Raw genomic sequence first — 23,248 nt, forward strand, 5'->3', positions numbered from 1 at the left:
TGTGCCACTTCTGGCTTTTTCTTCTATGAAGGACAGCATGTGTGAGTTCTACTCTTGTTCAGGGGAAGGTCTGGGTTAGGTCACACTCGAAAATCCATCTAATTGTGCTTTTCATACTGTGTTGCTAGTGCGAGGCAAACAGTAGCTGTTAGAAAAATTACGACTAGAGAATTTTACAAAAATAACTGCACAGCTTTTGTGAGGACAGAAAATAAAAAAAATATTTTCCATGTTTTAATACCTAGCTCTACCGACACACAAGGAAGTTGACAACAAGAAACAACGGTTAATTTAATCAGATATGTTAGTGTTTGTCATATTCTCCAAATTTCATATTGATGTATTTATGCATTTATTCAATTCATAAATACACCAGTCATGTGACCTCATGCATTGCTTTTATTGGCCAGCGATAAATATGAATCCGTTCCACCCCACCGCAAACAGGCAGGATCATTGCTGAAATATCACATTTTTCTCATATTGCCAGAATCGCTCCAGACTGACTCCGGGACCAATAAATCCTGTACTGACATTGCAGACAGACCATATGAAAATCATCCTTATTCCTAAAGGTCACACACGGTGGGTTGTGCTGTCTTCAGCGCCCTTTATGGGAATATGGGGGATTTTAATCTTAAAGTTCATCAGTAATAATAACCTGCTACTTTGCGGTAGGAGTAAGCTGTCATACCACTCTAACTCTGCTTATGGTTGTGCCTTTTGGTGACAGAACCACTGCAATACAGTTGTGCTGTTGCATTAATGTACCGCCACCTTTATACACAGAAGAAAAATCAGTTCAGCAGTAATAAGTCATCAAGTAGGAGCACGTGTGAACTATTGCCATTTCCAGTCTATTTTAGACAGCTTAGTTGTTGTGCTACTAGCTTTGAAAGCTGTTCTTGGAGGAGTCCAACAACAGAGGAAAAGTGCTCTGGCTTTTAGTGTACACAGGGAAAAGAAAAACAGAAGTATAAAGCGGAGGGGTAATTGTGAAGGTCTGACAGACGGGTTGTTTTTCAATAGATGCAACACGTGTAAAGTAAAAGATGAAAATGAAATCTCTAGAAAATAGCTTTTGCTGATTTGCATGTATGATTAAAAGTCTGCGGAAAGTTGGCCCTGATTAATGTAATTGTGCATGTCAATAAAACGAGGCAAGGCAAATGTGCTTTATCTACTTAAAAGCAAGAAAAGTCTGCTCGTGTGTGAAGCGACTATCTCCCTGACGCGGTGTGTTCGACGTGAAACCTTGTCAACGGCTTCCAAATAAGAGTGTGTGCATCCGTTATTTTGGAGTAATTTGGTGTTGCAAAACGTTCATTTTTAGATTACGGCACTTTCGGTGATGAGCGCGGTACTTCCAGTTCCAGGTTCATGACATCACTGTGTCGCAGTTTGTTTGGGTTTAAAAGAGGTCAGTAATAAAAACTTTTTTGTACTGCTAAAAGTTATGCAATTTAATATTTCATGGTTATTTAATATTTCATGGTTATTTAAAATTATTCCCGTGATCCCAAACGGCCTTTAAATCGCGGGTCGCGGACTCCACTTCCCCTGGGGCGGCAACTGTGCTGAAACACACACATCCACACACGGCTGATGCGCTTGCGTCTGAGAGTGCTTGGATGTACATGCTGAACGCGCACAGAGCCATTTAGAGAGACAGTTGCGACTTTGGTGTTGCAGAACGTTTATTTTTTGTGGTACTTCCGGGTCTTTTTTTATCTCTCGGCAACCTGTGATGGATTATGTGCATGTGCGCGTGTGTGAGATAACCCAAGGAGGAGATGGAGGTAGCCACACACACAGTATTTATAATAAAAATATACTAAATAAGTAAAATAAAACAAACTAAACAATATTTAGACAAAAAGTACACAAAACGACAACACACACACGGCTGGTGCGTGTGTCACAACAACCTGTGACGGATTATGTGCATGCGCGCGTGTGAGAAAGGAGATGGAGGTAGCTACACACACACACACACACAGTATTTATAATAAAAATATAATAAATGAGTAAAATAAAACTAAAATACTAAACATTCATACAGGATGTACACAAAACGACAACAGAAGGCTCCAAACAAAGGCTCCAAAAACACACAAAATGACAAAAAAAAACATACATTACAGAAAAATACACCAAACAAAAATATGAAAATGACTCAAAACTCCCAAAACTAAATATTTATACAAAAACTACACAAAATGACAACATAAATGCACAAAAGTACACCAAAAAAAGATACAATAACTATACAAAAAATGCACAAAAACAGAGATACAAAAATACACATGACTCCAAAAAACTACTAATTCAGTTTCAAAACAGTAAATTCAATTTCATGTTATTACTTTCAAATTCAACACCAACTATTCAAATTCAGTTTCTAGTGGCACAATTCTCAGCCCATACAAAACACTCAGACAAAGATGATCAAACCAATAAAATCCCACTCACTCGAGGAAGCGTGTGATATACTGACGGCTGCAGCGTGACCAGCGCGGTAGAGCGGTGCCGTACAGGAGCTGTGGAGACATGACGAAAGGTCGTTTCCCAATGGGTTCACAGTCATTACCGTTGCCGTCATGCTGAATCCCAAAGCTGTGACATAAAAGCAGATCCCACAAGCAGAGCAGTAAGTGATTGTGTACAGCATTTAGCACGTACATTAAAGCTCCAGTGAGTTACGCACACTACACACTCATACTTGTTGGAAAGTGTGTGTGACCAACATGCATGCTGGGACATTGTTGGTTGCTGAGATTAAACATGCATGGTTCTTCAATGAATGGATATATTATTCATGCTTTTTCCAGGGCTGGGATCTTTAGAATGAAGGAAAACATTTAGAAGAAACATTTCTCAAAGACACAGATTCCTTTCTGATACATCTGAACAGACGCTTAAAAGCAAAGTAATAATATATCGCAACAATTCCTGATACTGACAATGTAAATGAATCTTTTGTGTACAGTCTGTGTTGGAAAAAAAAAGAAGAAAAAAACTCTGAATTTAAGACAATTTAAACAAATACAGCATTAGTGTTTAGGTGAAATAATGTTAAATAGGTGTGTATATACATCTGTCTGGACAGATGAAAGTATTATGGATTATGTGTATTGTATAATTATATAGATGTATATCAATTATGTGTATATACTGTATGTGTATATTCATAGTGTAAATAGGTGTATATTTTAAGAAGATTGCATGCATAGTACTAGATTAGTACTAGGGGTTAGGGCTGCTCAATTAATTGAAATTTGATTACAATTTTGATTATTACACCAAACAATTACAAAAACAACATAATAAAGAAAAAAACAATTATTTAAATATATATATATATATATGTATATACTGTATATATAAATATATTTTACATTTCTGTTTTATTCACTAAATAAAGCAAACCCACTATTTCAGACATCTACAAATAATAAAGCTTGGCACACACGTTATTAATACTAACTTTGAGTTGTTTAATCCAGGCACATGCAAGCTCCTCCCCTCCGCCCCGCCCCTCTCAAAGCCAAAGCTAGCAACGCAGTAAAAACCCTTGGTAAACAAGTGGCAAGTGAAATTCTCTGTGTGAACACTTTGGGTTTGATGATGAAGAGCAAAGAAATGTTTTGATTTGTGCAAAAGTGAACATACTTGATTTTAGTGTTTGAAGGATTTATGTTTAAAGAATATATTTCATGTTTTTTGTACAAAAAATAAATGACTTTTTGGTTGCCAAATAATAGTTTGAATAATCGTGATTTCAATTATGACTAAAATAATCGTGATTATTTTTTCTATAATCGAGCAGGCCTACAAGTGGTAGGATCATTTAAGTTTATATTCCTCTAACTCCTTTTCAAACATGTACAGGCTTCATACGTAGGTTTTTGTAACCATTTTTTTAATTCTTATTTTTATTGTGGTACATAGACTGCTGTTGTGTTCATGGTCGTAATAAAATTAAATCAAGTAATATTTTCATATTGTAATAGGGAATCAGATTGTATTAGAAATTAATTATTATTGGATGTTCTTCGGGATATCAAGATGGACTTCTGTTTAAACTGTTCAACAATGAAAATTCACAGCCTCTTAGTTTTCACCGTTTCAGTAATTCAGTAACAGCAAACCCTTGTTTTAGAAAAGCGATGTCATGTATTTACACTGACCATATGACAAGCAGTTTTCAAATGTAATGGACAAAAAAAGCATACATTGTTCCGAAATGTCACATTGTTGAACTTATATGCATTTTGATGTTGTGCAGCTGTAAAATGGTTCTAAGGGACTCATGTAACTCAATTTTGTGGTCCATGAAGTAACACCGTGTTAAAATGTGTTGAAGTGTGTTAAATTCAACTATTTTTAGTGTTCCCTGCAACAAAATGTTTGTGTTAAACATGAAAAACTTCCAAAAGTGTTCTTTTAACTCATAATAGTGTGGAACTTTTTTAAAATGAGTAGAATTAACACAGTCAGATTTTCTGTGATATATGTGCACATCATCTATTCTATTGATTACCAGGTGATTCTCTTCTTGATTAAACTAGTGCGTCTCATTAGTATTATAAAGATAATATCATTTTTCCTTCAAAGGGCCATGTTTGAAGAGACGAGGGAAGCTGAAACACGAGAAATGTAATCCTAACATCTCTACATTACCGAGACGATTGAACCAAAATCTGCCTAAATCACCTGATACCAGGGGTCCATTATTATGCTAATGAGCTTAAGAATGAGGAGCAGTTCATAATTTTTTTTTTGTATATTCTCATTGAGTTGAAAAGGTATGTTCAGCGTTAAAGTCAAATAAAATGACATGGTTATTTTTCCAACTGCCAATTTTCCAAATATATTGTATTATATCATTATCACGAGCCCATTATGAGGTAATGTATTCAATTACAATTCCACTTCCAATTACCCATGTTAATTACAATTCAATTTACCATTGCAGTGACCAGAATTTTCTCCATTTACAATTTGTTATCCTTAGAAAGTCAATTTCATTTATGTTTTCAATTACCAAAGTTATTTTTAATTAATCACAATTACTGAGCCTGAAATAAATAACCGAATGGAAGTAAACCTTTCTCTTGTGTTAGCTTTCTGTTAGCATCTCTTATGATAACAGGTCCTAAATCAGCTATAAAATACACTAAAAAGAAATATCCATAATCTCATTTTTTAATCAATGAAAATATAGGTTTTAATATTTTTGGTGTGGACGTCCGAGCCTTTTTTGTGTCAGTATACCCCTAGATTTGAATCTTTTTTAAATGGTAAAATGTGGAAAAGTTTGATATGAAACATATTTTAATAATTGTTCACTACATATGTGTAGAACTCTACATAGAACTGTAAATATGATTCCCCAGTTTTGTGTTCAATTATAATTGACAATTTTTCTTTTTTATAGAATTTTCATGGCAATTGCAATTACAAAGTCAATTATCTGAACTCAGTTTACAATTTAATTACGATTACAAGAGCCACAGATTTTTTTAAATGCGATTACAATTAAAATGGTTATAATTGTGATATCAATTACAGAATTACATTTGTAATTGACCCCAACCCTGCCGTTTGGCTTGTTTTACCCTAGTGATGATGATGCATTGCCCCAGTAATAATTTCTTAACACAAAAGATTGATGACCAATTAATCTGTGATTCATACACCTTCTACACCAATTAAACATATATACATGTTCATTACGTGTGTGTGTGTATGTATATATATATATATATAATGTGTGTGTTAAGTTACGTGTGAAATGTTAACTTGTGGTTTTTTAACCAACTTTGTGCCGCTCCAGAGCATGTTATCAACATGTCAGAGCAGAAGGAGTGTAATTACCTATTGGTTCGACTCGTTATGTTTTTCTATTTTTAATAAACCAGAGGCAGACCTGGAAATGATGAGATGGTGCAAAAGTTCACTTTACTATTAATATTGATGAGAGGAAGCTAAAGAAATGTGGTGACATTTATTTGATTCACATAAACGAGGAATAAATTATTACCTAAAGGCTGCATTCATTGAAAGTTGTCCAAGGTGCAAAAGGTGTAATTGGATGTACTCTGTATTTTGTTCTACTTAGAGTGTTACATTATTATTTATAACACTGGTTGTAAAAATACATGAAATCCTTTATTTTGTACTGAAAATTCAATAGAAATGATTGTAAAGCTACTACGAGTTAAACATATATGGACATAACATATCAGAGTTGGGGTCAATTGTAATTGTAATCACGCAATTGATAATTAATTACAGTTACGGCATAATTAGAATTGCAATTGTAATTTAAAAAATCTGTTGCTGTTGTAATCAAAATTAAATTGTATTTAAGTTTAAATAATAGACTTTGTAATTGCATGAAAATTCTATGACAACTGTCAATTATAATTTCACGCAAAATTGGGAAACTATGTTCCAGTTCTATGTACAGTTCTACACATATGTAGGTAACAATTATAAAAAAAAATATGTTCAGTACCAAGCTTTAACACATTTTACCTTTTAAAAAAACATTTAAATCTAGGAGTATACTGACACAAAAAAGGCTCAAAATTATGAAATGTATATTTTCATTGATTAGGAAGCCTGAAAAGAAATTAGACGATAGATATTTGTTTTTAGTGTATTTTGCAGCTTATTTAGGACCCGTTATCATAATTGACACTAACAGAAAGCTAACACAAGAGAAAAAAAATTGTATTTTAATTGTAATTGGGAATAAATGCTGATCACTGTAATCATAATTTAACTGTAATTGAAAATGTAATTAACCCCAACACTGGCAGATATACACAGGCACACTTTGATGTGTGTGCATTAGTAATAGGTATATCAACCTTTATAGGCTGTTTATTATATTTCTACCTGTCTTGGTGTTTTAGCAGCGGTCAGTGGTAAATCTTACTTGTGTCCCAGCTCATGTGCTACGGTGAAGGCCAGTGGAAGGCCCGTGTCCTCACTGATGCTGCAGCTACGATGGGGCTGACACATTCCAGCCACGTGGGACAGACCCAGAGTTTCACAGGGCACGTTAACGTTTGTGCAGATGTCCTTCCTGTGAATAGCAAAGACAGGCTGATAGTGAGTAGCAGGGTTTTTGGTTCAATTATAAATGTAGTCACTTGTTTGATAATTAATTACAATTAATTGTAATTGAAAAAAATATGTTGCTGTTGTAGTAATATTTGAATTGTAATTGGATAATTGACTTTGTAATTGTAATTAAGGAAATTTTGTTAAAATTGCAAAACAGTTATTAAAATCTGTTTTCTCACTGTCTGTGAGTTCTTTTGAGCATCATTTTACCATTTAAAAATATTAATAACAATATTTCCATTGATTAGAAAGCATAACAAGGTAACCAAGAGGTTAGAAACAAATTGAATAATAGATAATATTTTTTAGTGTATCTTACAGCTGAGTTAATATCTGTTATCGTAAGCGGTGCTAACAGAAGAACAGGGTTACATTTTATGGGGTTAGTGGATTAGAGTTAGTATATAATATAATTTTTCTTTTTTAAAAGGTTGACATAATTTTACAGAGTAACAACAGTGTGAATGTATTATAATTAATGCTTTAAAATGCAAAGATGCAAAAACGACATTGTATACACATACAAAACCACATACAATCATCAGAACGCTTTATGAATAAAAGTCAATTAAAATTACGTTCCCAATTGCTAAATTTTAATTACAATTTTATTGACTTTCAGGGAGAAAATAATAATTCAAATGTATTTGACACAATGCTGGTTACCGTAATTGTAATTGAACGTGGATATTTGAAAATGTATTTGTAATAGAAAACTGTACTTGATGCCATCCCTGGTGAGAAGTTAGTGATGAGGATGAGTAACATTTAAACATATACCGTGTTTTAATACATCAAGATAAAATATATTAATTCGTCTTATGAATGAAAGACATTTTACAGACTATTTATTTGCAGCACTGAAAAGGATTCAAGCTTCTACAGTAGCAAAAATGCTCTAATTCATGGTCCGTGCCCTCCTTCTGGAGCATCAGTGTCAAACTCATTTTAGTTCAGGGGCCAAATGCAGATAAGTTTCATCTGAAGTGGGGCCCAGAGGTTGGGAATCGAACAATTCCAATATTAGTGCTACTTTGTATTATTTGCATGTATAAATGATATAAAAGTATGTGCAATAAGTGACAGGTAGTGACTATATTTATTTATTTTGGGGTAAATCTTGTTAAATAATTTGAAGATTGAGCAGGATTTTGGAAAAAGTAGATTTCTTTCAGTAATTTTAGAGTAAAAATCACTTTCATTATGTTTTCCAAGCATGAGAGTTTTATTAAATTTGTGACAAATTCAGTGAAACTGTACTTGATAAATTCTACTTACAAATAAATCTGCTGAAATGTTATGGTTTTTTTTTTTATAGTGTATTATGTTGCATGGATGCGAATATTTATGTTTGGATATGATGCAGTGATTACTCCCAACTTCTGCTTAATTTCAATAAATAATTCCCATGAAAACTTTCTATTTTTTTAAATATTGCCAAACTTCCTAAGCTTAAGTTCCCATGAAAGTTTGCCATATATTTTTGTTGCAGCATCCAATACATAAGGAGAGATGTACAGGCTGGGAGCCAACACTGTGGTTTAAACCCTAAGCTAATAGTTGAGAACATGCTCAAATCAATTAAAAATCTGTCATTTCTAATCATTACAATATTTAACAGCCAAGCAGATAATAAAAACCAGAGCAGATGTACAGATGTGGACGATGCAGTGAGCAGAAAAAAAGCTGAAGTGAATAGATGATGGACTTCCATCACAAAACGTTGAAATGAGTTTAACATAATGGCAAAGAGGCAGTTTAGTGAGAAACTTACATCTCGCAGCATCGCTCCTTCTCAAGATATTATATATTCTAATTATCAGCCACAAGTGACCAACCTGCCATGGTTTAGCAAGGAAGCCAACGTATCTTCTCTCAAATCAAAGACACTTATTTCATCTTGTCTTCACGCTGATCCGTTACACCAAAAGCCATGTGTCACAGCTTTAAACATGAGACAAACACGTAATTCATGGAGGAATGGAAGGTATGGACGGTTGCATTTACCTCGTTAGCAGGACGGCGACATCATGATGCAGCGGGTGTTCGTCACCTTTCATGTTGAGCTTCTTCTGCCATTTGCAGAAGCTGTTTAAGCTATTGTCGGCGTGATGTGTAATCTTTAAATCATCCTGTTGGTTAGGAGCATTCATTAAAGGATACATAGTGTGAGCACATACAGACAACACACTAAGAGTAAGCAGCGATTAACACATGCACAGAGTGATGTCATTTAAGCCTGTGAAAGTAACGAATTACAAGTACTCACGTTGCTGTAATTGAGTTGGTTTTATGGGTAATTGTACTTTTTTGAGTTAATTTCTATAACAGTCATTTTTACTGGTACTTAAGTATGTTTTAAAGGAGCATAGGCCTGGATCTAGAAATCAGACTCTATAGTGACACCACGGTGGTTAGTGTAACTACAACCATCAGCCCAGACGTCACAGGGGTGCACATCAAGTGTTTATCACGAAGCACAACTGATACTGTAACTAGAGCAGGGGTTCTCAACTGGTCTCACCCTGGGACCCACATTTTTCCAGTCATTTAATCGCGACCCACTTTTCTTTTTAGAATTCAACCAACCAAATTTAGTTTTTGAAAAATAGCTGTTGAAAACACATATCTAATATTTTTAAATCATAAATCTATTAATTTTCCTGTGCAACCTGCAGTTCACAGCATGCCTGTCAAAAAAAAAAAAAGTTTCTTTCAAAATAAAAGGCAAATCCAACATGAGAAACATTAAGTATTTATGTATTTTTGACCAGCTGTTGGTGACCCACCCAGTATAGGTCCGCAACTCACTTTTGGGTCCCAATCCACCAGTTGAGAATCACTGAACTAGAGGATGGATACCCGACCAAACCCTGACGGGACCCGACGGCAGATATTTAGAACTGGTGTTCAGGTTCGGTCACATAATGTCGTTTACGTACAGCGTTCTTCCTTTCCTGCTGCAACTGTTACAGCTGATGTAGAACCTGAAGAATGTAGCTTTAACTATAACAGTGAGAGCAGTGGTCCACGGTGCAATGGAACAGAGGACTGTTATGAAGGAATACACCGTTGAAACATTCCTTTTTCTGCACAATAACATGAATGATCCTTATCTTTGATACGTGGATTTAATTATGTAAATAGATCCGATGGGTCTCTTGCGTGCACTGCGCTCCTGTTTGTTTCAGTTTCGCTTGTTACCCTTTCTCTGATCTGATGTTGACATTAATGTTTGTTAATAAAATTGGTGCTTACCACTAAAACAAATGTAAATATGTCATTTCTTTTAGAAAAAAATTAGGTATTCACTGTTGGGTTGGACTCGGATGAGAAAATGCGGCCCGATCGGTACTCCAACTGTGACACGGTTATTTATTTAACCGCCGTAGATTGTGACCGTTTACTGCAAGACCTATGCACATGCCTCTGCGTACATCTGTGGAACCAAACAGTAGTTTAGTCCACCATGCTTGTCTTCTTTCCAAACCGTCTTCTTCTCATTCTTATTTATATCCAGTAGCGGGCCGCGTCAAAAACGTGCACCAGCGTCATTTGACGTCAGGTCTGCAGAACTACGAGGGGAAATGTATCACACAATCTGTTCAAAGCAATAGGGAGAAATGTGTGTGAGCTCATTCTCTCTGGTTTTAAGCGCTTCATCAACCATTTAGCATTAAAAGACTTAAAATGAATGTTGATTTTTCACAAATCCTGCCCTATGCTCCTTTAAAAGAAGTAAAGTAATTCATTACATTTCAATACACAAGCGTTTCTGAGTAAATTACAATTTTTTGTATTTTAGAGTTCATAAATGTAGTTATATTTAGAGCAGGGGTGTCAAACTCATTTTAGTTCAGGAAAAATGAGCAATTTCATCATTAATGTCCCAATGTACTGTATGTATGAATGATACATAAAGTATGTGAGGCGCCAACAATATGTAAGCAATAAGTGACCAATATCAGTCCCTGCAGGATTTTCTATTAATTTATAGAAATCATGTAATAAAATTTCAGGAAAATTGAGAACTTTGAACAATTTGAAAATTAAAATGACATTATGTGAAGTTTCATTGAATTTGTTTAATTAGATATCGGAGCAGATTTATCTACGACTGAATTATTTGGTAATTTGGACAATAATTCATGTTTGTTTTTTGTTTTTGTTTTTTTACATCTTTTTAACTTTCTCTTTCGGGCCAAATTTGATGGTCTAAATGGCAGGATTTTGACCCCCGGACCTTGAGTTTGACACGTGACTTAAAACCTGAGAATTGTTTTATTTTGAATTCAATTTATTGGTGTTACATTATTAAAAAAATAATTGTACAGTCTGACAAACCTTTATTCTATACAGATGTAACAAAAGTAACAGTACTTAAACCTGAGTAGAATATATCAGTATTATTTACACCTCTGTCAAAAAGCATAGAAACTGGATGGATTTACTTTCTACAGCAGGTTCCATCTTTACTTGGTTAATCCAAACACGTTATGGCCGATAACTTTTATTCATCAATATGCAGTTGTGTAGTCACCACATTATAAATTGTTTATTGTGCTGCATAGTTTTTCTCAAAGCAAAGTGTCGGCGTTCATAAACAGTTAAAAACACATAATAAGGTGAAACTGTGAGAGCGTTTCAGGTGCTACAATGCCAAATCTGCAAAAAGATAAATAGAACATTTTTATCCGTACAAAATCCATGGTATTTATCCATGGTAAATATAATTAAAATTTAATTAATGGTGCTTTTGAATTTTCCCGGTATTACTAATTTAATCCATCAACAACAGCAACAACAATACACAGGCCTTTTTCAGGTGTTACTCTAATAATTGCTCTCAAACTACTTCAAATGGCCTTTCCTCTGAATAACTATTGGACGACTGATTGTTACTATTCCACTATTATCTGAAAGGTACAATCAATCCCAGTACACACCAAAATGTTTTACCTCATCCTCCTCCAGTAAAATGAGCCGAACGATGACAACGTTGATCGCGTTTCCAATGCTGGCGTCTCTGAAAAGTCCTGCCACCTGAAAAACAAATCCATCCCAAACTGCATTAGTGTGAGTCAATGCTACACATACCTATTCTTCCATTTCTATAATCAGAACAGGCATAGTTTATATCAGTATTTCTCAAATCAGGTGGTATGTAATGGCAAAGTGTAGCTTAAAGCTGATATCTGGAGTTTCTGAGAAACGTCTCAATGTCCTGCTCTAAACCACATCACTTCCTCCCCTTGACTTTGCCATTATACCAGAAGCCACGCCTCTACTTTTCTGCATGTGCATCGCGGAACATAACAAGGTCGCATTGATAAAGGTCTAAAGGTCAATGCTATTCTTTTGGCGATGGACATTTCTGAGGTTAGAGCCAAAATCCTATTTATCTGTTTGCTGTTGTGACGTGCTGCCTTGTTTCCGTGCACAGTTCTGCATTCACTTTGACTGACAGTCTCAAAAACAGGAAGTTGAAGCCTATTGGCTGGGTGATCGCTGCGCTTTTTTACATTTGCACAGGGGTCTGTAGGATGAAGGCGGGACTTATATAAATGAATGTATATGAATGACCAACGGCAGTAGACCATAGTAAAAGACTATCGCATATTAAAAGAATCATACATGAACATAGATTTTGCAGAAACTCTGGATGTCAGCTTTAAATTGGCAAAATGTGGCAAACAATAATGAAAAAAGGCAAAACTTATTTTAAACCCCCTTTACATTTAAAGCAAATAATTTCTAAAATGTTATTTGAACCAAACAAGTGCTAAACTTATTTTGCAGTTGAGGGATGAAAAAGTAAAGCTTTGGAACACCACCTGATTTGAAAGTAAGAAAGTGAATGTCACATCATGGGTTTATAAAAGGACACATTTTTTAAAACGTTTTCCAACTGTGTACATTCAATGCAGTGTGACAACTCAAATAAAGAGCCATATAAAAGCCCCATAGTAGCATTTGTTAGACTGTCAGGAAACTAAAAAGAGTAAGGCTAGGCATGAAAAAAAGAAGCGAGGGCAACAAAATGGAGGCTCGTGTTGAAAGGAACTCTCACTTTTGATTTGAGACTGCAGCCATTATTCAGGATGGTGGCTTTGCACGAGAACTAAAAGCCAAATCCTGTAAATAATTCATTTAAAGTTGACAAAAAATAGCTTGTGAAGTCAGTAGTTGTCCATTTGGATCAAAAATCTGTGTGCTGGGCGTCTGGGTCAGAAACTCTACCACCTACACATAATTGTTAGTTAGAGGCCACTTGGTATTCACTTTGAGATCAAGTCAGCATGAGTGACTTAGTGTGAAAGAAAATGTAACTTTGTCTGTTGTGAAGTGAAGTTTTTTAACATTATGATTGACCTCAAGAATCAAATTAGAAACAGGAACAGATGAGGTAATTAAATCATTGTACTTTCATGGATTTGTCACTTTTTCTGTGATTGTTAATGCAAAGTAATTGTTGCAAAAATTGACAAACACGCTGTAGAACAAAATAAATACCAACATAGGTAAATAATGCAAACGTGGGACAGACATTAATGAGAAAAGAATTATGAATAAATAAAATTATTAAAAATTAAATATAAAAACAAACAAAAACTAAACAACAATTTTAATGTCGTGTTAAAGTTGTTTTTCATTTTGAGTTAAGCAAGTAAAAAGACTATCTATGAATAAAAAAATTTGTAGTTTTGCATGTCAACATGTTTTTTTTAAGTTAATTGTATTTGGAACAAGTTTGCTAAATTGCCTACTTTACATGAATTTAAAAAAAAATCCAAAAAGTCTTAAATGATCTTCCATCCTTTTTTTACTCTTTAGGTGTTTGATTTAAAATTAGTAAATTGGTTTGGTTTACTGGTAATAACTTCCAGAACAGTCTGTATAGTCTGTGATAACATTTAACAGCTTCAGATGAGATCACTCTAAAAGGAAGTCAGAGCTATTTATATGAAGAGGAAAATCATACCATTGTGTGTACACGATACAAGTTATGATCCTATTCTTAGGTCGACATCTTGAAGACAATGTCCTGTAATAGAAATTGGAGTAAATGGTGGCTGTGGAAGACAACACATTGCTTTGTTTTTGCTGACTATGTAATTGTTTCTCTGAATGTTTGAGGCTCAGTAGTTCAAAGATCAGAACATAAAGCAGAAGAGGATGTTGGGAATAATGGCTGCTTCCTCCTTGTATCCTTGCTCACTTGGTCAGTAGATCTGCATCCTTTTCTGTCGGTGGATCCCCTTTTCTGATAGTCTGTCCTGGGGGAGGATGTCCAATACTGGCAGACGGAGCCAGAAATTACAGCATTTTAGGAAAGAAATGCCTGTTTTTTTTACCCCAAACTTAACTAACTTGGCCATCGAGATGATGAACGTAAAACGGCTTGCTAGAAGAGTGAAGGAACAGGGACTGAGAAGTGTTTAGCAATAAAAGAGTATTAAATAAAAGACTAGTCAGCAGAGCTCCCAGAATACTGAAATGCAGAAAGTAAGAGAAGAAGAAAAACATGAGGGTTGAAAGGCAGAGAAAATGCTGGCAAAATGCCCCTTCAGCGTAACATGGCAACAAGGAAACGGCTCGCCTCCCTAAATGTGTAAAGCTTTGTGGGGGTGTGGCTTGAGTTGCGACGACGAAAGTCCAAAATGCTTGACCGTCACGTGATTCATGTAAGACTGAATTTTGTCCTTGAAGTTAGTGGCGGGCCATTCAAATCCATTGATTCCTCGTGACATAACTGGGATTTTCGGTAATTTGTTGTCAATAACTGCATTGATTTACAATATTTTTACAGTACACCATCATATGTATGTGTATATACAATATGATTATGTAGTTCCATAAACAGTTTTTTTTCCTAACGTAAATTTGTATTAATGATTAGTGTAAATGGCTAGCTTACCTGTTTTTTTTTACGTAGATAAGACCAACATTAATTTGGTTAAAAAATGTTAATATGTATTGTATACAGTATGTATTGCTTAGAATTTTCTTTAAAAAAGGTGTCATTAATAAACACCACATCCAGACAGGACACATTGAAAACATATTTATTGTGTTCATACATATATAAAAATAGACATTCGATTTTTACTATGCACTTATGTACCGAAATAAATTCATTAAATAAACGTCTAACAAAATCAGAAACAATAACTTGTCATGCAGTTTGTCTGTGCCTTTCATACATGGTGTCCTTGCATGTAGTCTCCACCGTGATTGACTGTGCTGTATGGGGATGCTCCAATCGCTCCAAAACAAAAGTGAAAATGTGTGGCTTCCCAACCAAACCAGAGAGCAGAAAGAAATGATTAGCCAAAGTCAGCAGGAGCAATCTAAAAAAAAATTAAATAAAAAAATCAGGATTATAACAATAAAAAAATCTGTGAGGCAATCATATTCAAACACTTCATTTGCACTTTTTCCACAAATAACACAACTGAAAAGCTTATTGTTTGAAAAAAGAAGATATGTAGCCTATGTGGGTAGATAAAACTGTGTGAAGTAATAGCTGTGTATCTGCTAATGATCCCTTAATATTTTGAACATGAACACAACAGCAGTGTATCACACAATGAAAAAAATATGATAATAGTATTAAAAAATAAAAGAATGAAATTTACTAGTTTAGCAGGAAATAATTCACTAGCATGCTTTAATGCACACATTAGATATGCTGATAATAGAAATAACGTCTCACCGTTGAAAAGTGCATCATAAACCGTCTAATCCGCTCTAGCTCCATTGGCTACAATAGTAAACTGCTCACTTCCGGGACGAAATGTGAGCCTCCATGAGCCGCCATTGCTGTAAAAAAAAAACCAAACCATTGGAGTGAACTGAGTTGTCGCAACTCTCTCTCTATACGGCTCTGGCACTGACGAGAGCGGGAGAAGGGGTGGAGTTTAGAGGAGCTGCGACTTTCAAATCTTGCTAGCACTCCAACATTGTAGACTATACCTTTAATCTAGTGTTGAGTATTTTGGATTTTATTTTCAGTATTTATATTATTAATCAGTCTACTTGGTCACTTTATCCACAAAGGTCATTTTCTGTCAATTCTGATTTTGTGCAGTCGTTGAATTTAAAAAAAACATCTCTTCACTGGGTGTGTTTACTAAACTTCACTGAAAAATCTAGACCTTCCAATTACTTTTCATTTACATTTTGGTCAGAAATGCTTTTCATGAAGCGAAGCCAAAGAACTGCTTCATCAAAGACATTGGGGACATTCCCCTGTCAAATGAGCTCTGCAGAGATGCTATTGCTCTGTTTGAGAATTCCATCTGACGCCACAGCTGAGTCTTGCAGTGACAGACAGCAGTAATTGCTCCTACGGTGCTGTCCTGTTTCTGTAATGGACCCGCAATGGGAGCAGCACAGTAAGATCATAGTCAAAAGAAAAGCTGTCCAACCAAATGGGAGACACAGTTTTGTAATGCTGTCTTTTCCAGATACCACAGCAGCACATCCGTTGTTTGTGTTGGAAACACAGAGAAAATGACAACAACAACTCGGAACAGCCTCAGTGAGGCGCATCCACAAATCCAATCCTTCATTCACTGTAGAAAATATGAACAATTTTCTGACCTTACCTTTGCTGAAGGTCTGGTAGCTCAGGTGTTGGTCTCCCATCTTTTAAAAGCTGTCGTTTTTCCTCAATAAACCGTTTCTTTATCGTCTCTAGCTATCTATCTGTCATCCTGACTGTAGTGTTATTCATACCTGTCAAGTTTTGGATTTGAAAATAAGGGAAATTTTCTGGCGCCCACTACGAGCCGTCCCACCCGCCCAACCAAGCTCCAGTATCCTTTATATTTTAAGACAGGTGTACAAGAAATCTAAAATACCCACTTGTCGACCACTTACTAAATACAATTATGTGATTAGAATCTGGTAGGTCGACCTTTATTAACATTACAATGCTGTGAACATTCCTACTAGAGCTGGGCAATATGGACCAAAACTCATATCTCAATATATTTTCTCAAAATGGTGATATATGATATAAATCTAGATAATTTTATTTCAAATAAAGTCTGACTAGAAAGACAATTCTGGGTTAAATTTGCTGATGCAAAATGCCACACAGGAACATTTATTAACAAACAGCTGCACAATATGTGCACTCAGAAATTAATCTAACTGAGCTTTACATGTTGTTCTGAGAAGTAAAAGCAGTGACTCCTAAAACTAGTATTTTGTTTCATATGATATTTGAAATATTAGTTTTCTATATCGCCAAAATAGAAAACTTGATACATCTTGAATCTCGATATATCGCCCAGCCCTAATTCCTAAATTATAAAACAGTCTAAATAAAAACATAAATGTGTATATGAAGCACATATGTTTATTTAATATAGTGTGAACATGTAAGTGAACATGTTGCATATTTATTGTTAATTTCACATTGCTTGTCTTTAAGTTAGACATTAACATTTTATTTTTATTATATATTTTCTGATAGTTTCTCATGCTCACTCATGTGGTTCTCTGGTATTCACTAAGGACTTATTAGACACATTTGTTGCAGTTCTTTTTTTTTTTTTCTTTCGCTGGAACGTCTTCATTCATCATCTCTGTTCTGAGTTGTTTCCGGCTTTGTTGCTGCTGTCAGCACCAATCTCGCGAGAACTGCCACTCAGGTCACTTCAGATGGCAGTTCTCGCAAGGCTAGTGACGACATTCAGTTTAGTAAGGCATCTTTTAATAATTATTACATTTTACATAATTACGGGAAAACACTAATACGGGAAGATGGCGGGAAAGAGGGGTGTATATATACTTGACAGGTATGGTGTTATCCCGCCCACTAGCAAGAGAACGTAGCAGCAGTGGTCACGTGATATCAATTCACTAATGCACTGTGAACTTATGTATAGCATTTAGCATAGCGCAGTTACTTAGATGGTAAACGTGAATGGTTTTCATCTTGGGGAACTGACTGCGCATGCGCAAACACATAAAAACACACTATGGGAACAGAGGCAGAGCAGCAATGTCCTTTTGAGAAGGGGTGTGGCCTCCTCCTGCCTTACAGCGGTTAGGAAATGTAGGCAATGTTTAGGAATTTGGGCTATTAAAAGTACAAAATGCTGACACTTTCAAACTTATAGGTATCGGAAATTGAAAAATAAATAATTCGTAATAATACTATAATTAAAACAAATAATCAAAATATCAATTCACCCTTGGGTAGGCACTTAAAACACCAAGATGCATTAAGAGACATCTTCCTTGCTGTGTAACATAAAGCATCCTTACAAGCCACCACAACTGACTACTTAGTAGCTTCCAGAAAGCTAGAAACTAGATTTGCTAACCTGTGGTGGAAGAATTCCTAGCCTTCAAGTAAGATGGTATCACTGTCCTACTCTTACCACTGGATGCATGGCTCTCAACATTACTACACGTAAGACTCACAGCAAAGGTCACAAGGGTATACAGTAGTTGTAACCCTACTGCAAATGAGGAAGACGGCCTTGGTCATTCAAGTGAGTGTAGTCTAATAAACAAAACCACTAAAGAAAAGTTATTTTCAAGTCAAGAACAGCATAAAATATGGATTGACTTGATACTTTCACTGTTGTGAAGTTTGCATCACAGGATACGCACCAACTGCAAATTTGTAAAAAATAAATAAAAGACCTGCATGTGTGTGGGCAAGAGGGTAGATAGTTGAGTAGTTGCATAAGTGGGGGACTTCTCCACCTAATTATTTTAATTGGTCTCTGGAGAAACATTCTTTCATTATGCACTACTGTCAAATGTACTGCCTAAAGCAGTGTTTCTCAAATGGGGGTACGCAATGACACCACAGGGGGTACTTGAGAGAGAGAGAGAGAGAGAAATTAAGTGTCAGCCTTGGTCCCACTCCAGGTGTGACATGGCGGGAAATAATAAAAACTATAGAAATAAATCTATTCAGAAACTACTAAATCAGTGTTTTTCAACCTCGAATTTTTGAAATTATTTAATTATTAATTTTTTTGATAAATTAAAACAACACACAATCTTAAACAACTGTATTTCTATACTTTCACTTTGCAAATCTAGTTAAACGAAAATGCAGTAATATATATATATATATATATATATATATATCGCTTAAACATGATCAAAAACAAATTCTAAAAAAAAAAATGATTTGGGGTCACCAGAAATTTTTCATATCAAAATGGGGTCACGATCCAAAAAAGGTTGGGAAACAATTCACTAAATACTGTTTCTTTCCACTTATTTACAAAATTTGATTATTTTTTTTAATGTGTGTTATCAGTCATTGATTCAGTCATTATGATATATGAATGTTTTTAAATAATTTTCTAAGCAAAATGTTGTAGTCGGACAAAGGGGGTACTGAGAACCACTGGCCTAAAAAACAATAAAGATTGATTTGATAAATCAACATACAACCCAACATTTAACAAATTAATTTATTCCCAGTGCTTGCACAAGTTGCATCACTGTTACTCGTAATGGCAAACACTTACAATGTTCATGACTGCCAGCACGTAGCTCTCCACTGCTTTGCCGCCGTGATGATCCACCATTTTTGGGTCGGCTACCACCAGAGTTTCCACCCACTTCTCTTTGCTGATCGAGCGCTGGCGAATTCTCCTCCGTCTTTTCTGCTGACGGCTCTCCCAACGTTCCCGTTGTCTTTCGATGTTTTCCAACCTGTGAAGAGTATCTGAGAATGCAGAGAGAAAATAGTTTTTTATTCACACAAAGGAATAGTTAGTCTTATTCATATCTAGAAATGACAGCCTCTACTTGAATGAATATAATTATTTGCTCAATGGACTACCACGACTCCTTGTTGTAGTTGTAGCACACAAAGCTATCAGGCTTAAGGTGCCTTTGTTACCATTTTTCATAATGATGATAAATGTAAGAGGCACCAGCATGGACTACTTGGCTTCACCGCAGTGCTGATAGCTCACTTTAAAAGCACAAAGCAATGAGCACTTTACTGACATTTTCAAACACTTTTTTAGTCTTATTGTTTGATGCTCTGTTCTATCATGTTTTTTTTCTTCGTCTATGCTGCTGTTATACCCTTGAATTGCCCCTTTGTGATAAATAAAGTTGTATTGAGTTAATTGATGACACCTACAGAGTTAAATCGCATTATCATTATTAGTACAGTGCCCGTCAGAAGTATGTATTCATATAGTGGGAGCTTAAGTAGAGTTGTCACTTATGGACGAATGAGTATGTGTTTGAAGGTTGGATGTACAAAGAGGTGTACATACTCAGTACTCTGTAGTGTTATAAAGGGGTATATTTGTGGGTGCAAAGTAAAATAGCGTGTATGATTTTCCTGGTGTAATTCTATGGGATACCACTGTTGCAAAAATCAACAGTCAGTCGGGCCAGCCTCCCTTGTCTTTTGATGGTGTATGCAGACAGTCTGGGTCAGTCGAGCTGGGGTGCGTAGCGGGGCTGGGCTCGTGCCGTGGCTGGATATAAAATACTAGCAAAAGCCTTAATTAGCTCAATTAGTATATCCAAGCCTGTGGTCACGTGACTGCCATGAAGTGATCTCCAGGCATTCTCCAGGTCTCATGACCTGGTGAAAGACAGCCCGTCTCCTCCAAACTTACATGGGCGGTATTTCAAGAGGGAAGCCTCTCTCGGAGCATTGATACTGTCAAGCGCTGTATATTGGCCTGAGGATTCATTTAAAATAACTCATATGGGTCAACTCTTAAGGTCAAAAAGCAAATGGATAATAAATGTCATCACCTCTCTTTAGACCCTCCCGCAAGGAAAAACTCAAAAAAACCCAGGAGGAAAATTAATTACACACAAACATGTCCTGTACATCCAAGGTACGCATTAGGTTATAAAGACGTGGTGAAAATATCAGCATTTAAAATGCTGTGTTTGCAGAGAAATGTGCATTTTTCACTGTTCGCTTTGAGCACATCAGCTGGCATTGCTCGGCAATAACTTCCGGGAACTATTTGAGTCTTTTTCAAACTTTCCTTGTCACAACTCTCTCTCTTTTGGTCATTTTGTTGATGTAATGTGTTTGTTGATGATTTTAATTGATTTTACTGATGATTTTAAATGTTCTTGTTGATTTAAACAGTTGAATGTTTTATCATGTAAAGCACATTGAGTTGCCTTGTGTATGAAATGCGCTATACAAATAAATTTGCCTTGCCTTGCCTCTAAACCAGGGGTGGCAAACTCCAGTCCTCGAGCGACAGATTTCTGAGACTTTTAGATGTCTCCCTGCTCTAACACACCTGGTTGAAACCAATGTGATGTCATCAAGCTCTGCAGAATCATGATAACGAGCCATTCATTCGATACAGGTGTGTTGGAGCAGGGACAAAAGTCTCAGGAATCCGGCCCTTCAGGACTGGAGTTTGTCACTTCTGCTCTAAATGGCTCTGTGTGCGTGTAGCATGTACATCCAAGGTGCGCATTAGGTTGTAAACACGTTGTGAAAATATCAGTGTTTATAATACTGTTAGTGGAGAAATGTGCATGTTTACACAGACTTTGCGGGCGTGTGTTCACAGTACAGAGCCGAGCTAGAGAATATCCGAAAGCCCCTCCCCACTCGCATGTCCGGTTTAACCCGCGTTCGAAATGAAGTAAAAAAACACCAAATAAGTCCAAAAGAATGGATGCACACACTCGGACTAAGCTATTAAAAAAGTTTCAGCTCGATCAGACACCGTGTTAGGGAGATATGTGCTCCACAAACACACACACACGCAGACGTTCCTTGTATTTATAGATAGATTATCATTTCTGCTTCAACACTGTGTAGCAACTCTTTGTAAGAAGACTTCTGCAAACAGAGTTTCTTTATCCAAAACTTATTTATTTTTGAAAAAATACTATTTTTACTTTGACTCCAATTGTTTCACATGAGAGCAAAATTGTAAATGCTGTAAAACAATTCAGCTTTTGAGATACATTTCTGATATTTTCCAAACATGTCGTCTACTAATACTCTTTGTTTACAATACCTTTTACAGTCAAACATTTTGATGAACTGAAGGCTACATTTTTGATAAAGCAAAAATCTGTGTGGATCGTTTCTGTATGGCAGTCTGAAGATGTGGTGTAGCTAGTTTGGAAATAGATAGATTTATTAAATTTTACAGTTTCTTTGGTGGGTGGGGGGGTGGAGTGATGGACTTTATACTTTGCAATAGGTTTAAATATGCAAAAATTTCTTCAGTATTGGGGCTACATTTTGGTGAAAGTTGCAAATATGTAGCACATATACTGTCGTTGACTTGCTGCGAAGATTCAAAATAATGATATTTAGCAGTTTTAGGACCACCTTTAGGACTACTGGCCTGTTTTTACAGCTGACGCAATTTGACATGGAACTGAACCTTTGTGTAAAATTTGGTGATTATTCACACATGGAAAATATGAAGTGTGTGAATTTATAGCTCGAGTGTGTGTGTGTGGTGTGTTACCTTTGACACCACAGGTTCCATTGGGAGTTTGGTTCTCTGTTAAGGGCTTTGCGATCATCCTTGAGGAGGAATGAGGTGCGTGACGTTTGTAGATGGCGTGGGCTTGCAGTGCTGTGGTGTCAATGTTTGACTTCTCCAGAGGCTGAATGAAAAATTCCTCTCTGGACAACTTAAACAATCCTGTCTGCGGAAACAAAACACTCGCTGTCAGCTTTGTATCACTATAAACTGTATTACCATGACTTTTATTTTGAAGAAGCCATCTGCAACCTTTCAGGAATCAGCTTTTATTCTGAAAGAACGACATATTTTGCTTCTGAGCACAGCCTATGATGTCATCACCTTTTATTTTTAAGGAGCCATCTGCAACCTTCACGGAATCCGCTTTTATTCTGAAAGGATTATCTATTTGTACACTTTACGAGTGAAGATGGAGCTGATAAAGGATAACTCAGATGTGTAACATGCTCACTATTTACTCCAAAAACGTGACAAGAAAAATAGTGAATATATGACAACAAAAATAAACTAAAATGACTGAAAAAAACACATTGGAATAAAATAATATACAAAACAAGAGGCCTCGGGGACTGAAAACCTCTGCCATACACTAAATATATTGAAGTTTTATA

At 35.8% G+C, this 23,248-nt stretch overlaps 1 protein-coding gene and 1 long non-coding RNA gene across 2 annotated transcripts in view; one reads left to right on the forward strand and one right to left on the reverse strand.

Moving 5' to 3' along the window:
• Nucleotides 1-23,248, reverse strand: part of adamts7 (a disintegrin-like and metallopeptidase (reprolysin type) with thrombospondin type 1 motif, 7) — a 106,261-nt gene that overhangs the window by 66,037 nt on the left and 16,976 nt on the right. Inside the window, exons 3-8 of the mRNA XM_028475183.1 lie at nucleotides 22,617-22,800; nucleotides 19,653-19,852; nucleotides 12,100-12,183; nucleotides 9,148-9,272; nucleotides 6,950-7,099; nucleotides 2,473-2,616 (exon numbers count right to left, since the gene is read on the reverse strand). Of these exons, the coding sequence (XP_028330984.1) occupies nucleotides 2,473-2,616; nucleotides 6,950-7,099; nucleotides 9,148-9,272; nucleotides 12,100-12,183; nucleotides 19,653-19,852; nucleotides 22,617-22,800 (887 nt within the window). The remainder of the gene's footprint in view (nucleotides 1-2,472; nucleotides 2,617-6,949; nucleotides 7,100-9,147; nucleotides 9,273-12,099; nucleotides 12,184-19,652; nucleotides 19,853-22,616; nucleotides 22,801-23,248) is intronic.
• Nucleotides 1-23,248, forward strand: part of LOC114480787 (uncharacterized) — a 46,627-nt gene that overhangs the window by 21,394 nt on the left and 1,985 nt on the right. The window lies entirely within an intron of this gene.

Source organism: Gouania willdenowi, chromosome 3 (assembly GCF_900634775.1).
Source record: "Gouania willdenowi chromosome 3, fGouWil2.1, whole genome shotgun sequence".
Classification (NCBI taxonomy): Eukaryota; Metazoa; Chordata; class Actinopteri; order Blenniiformes; family Gobiesocidae; genus Gouania; species Gouania willdenowi.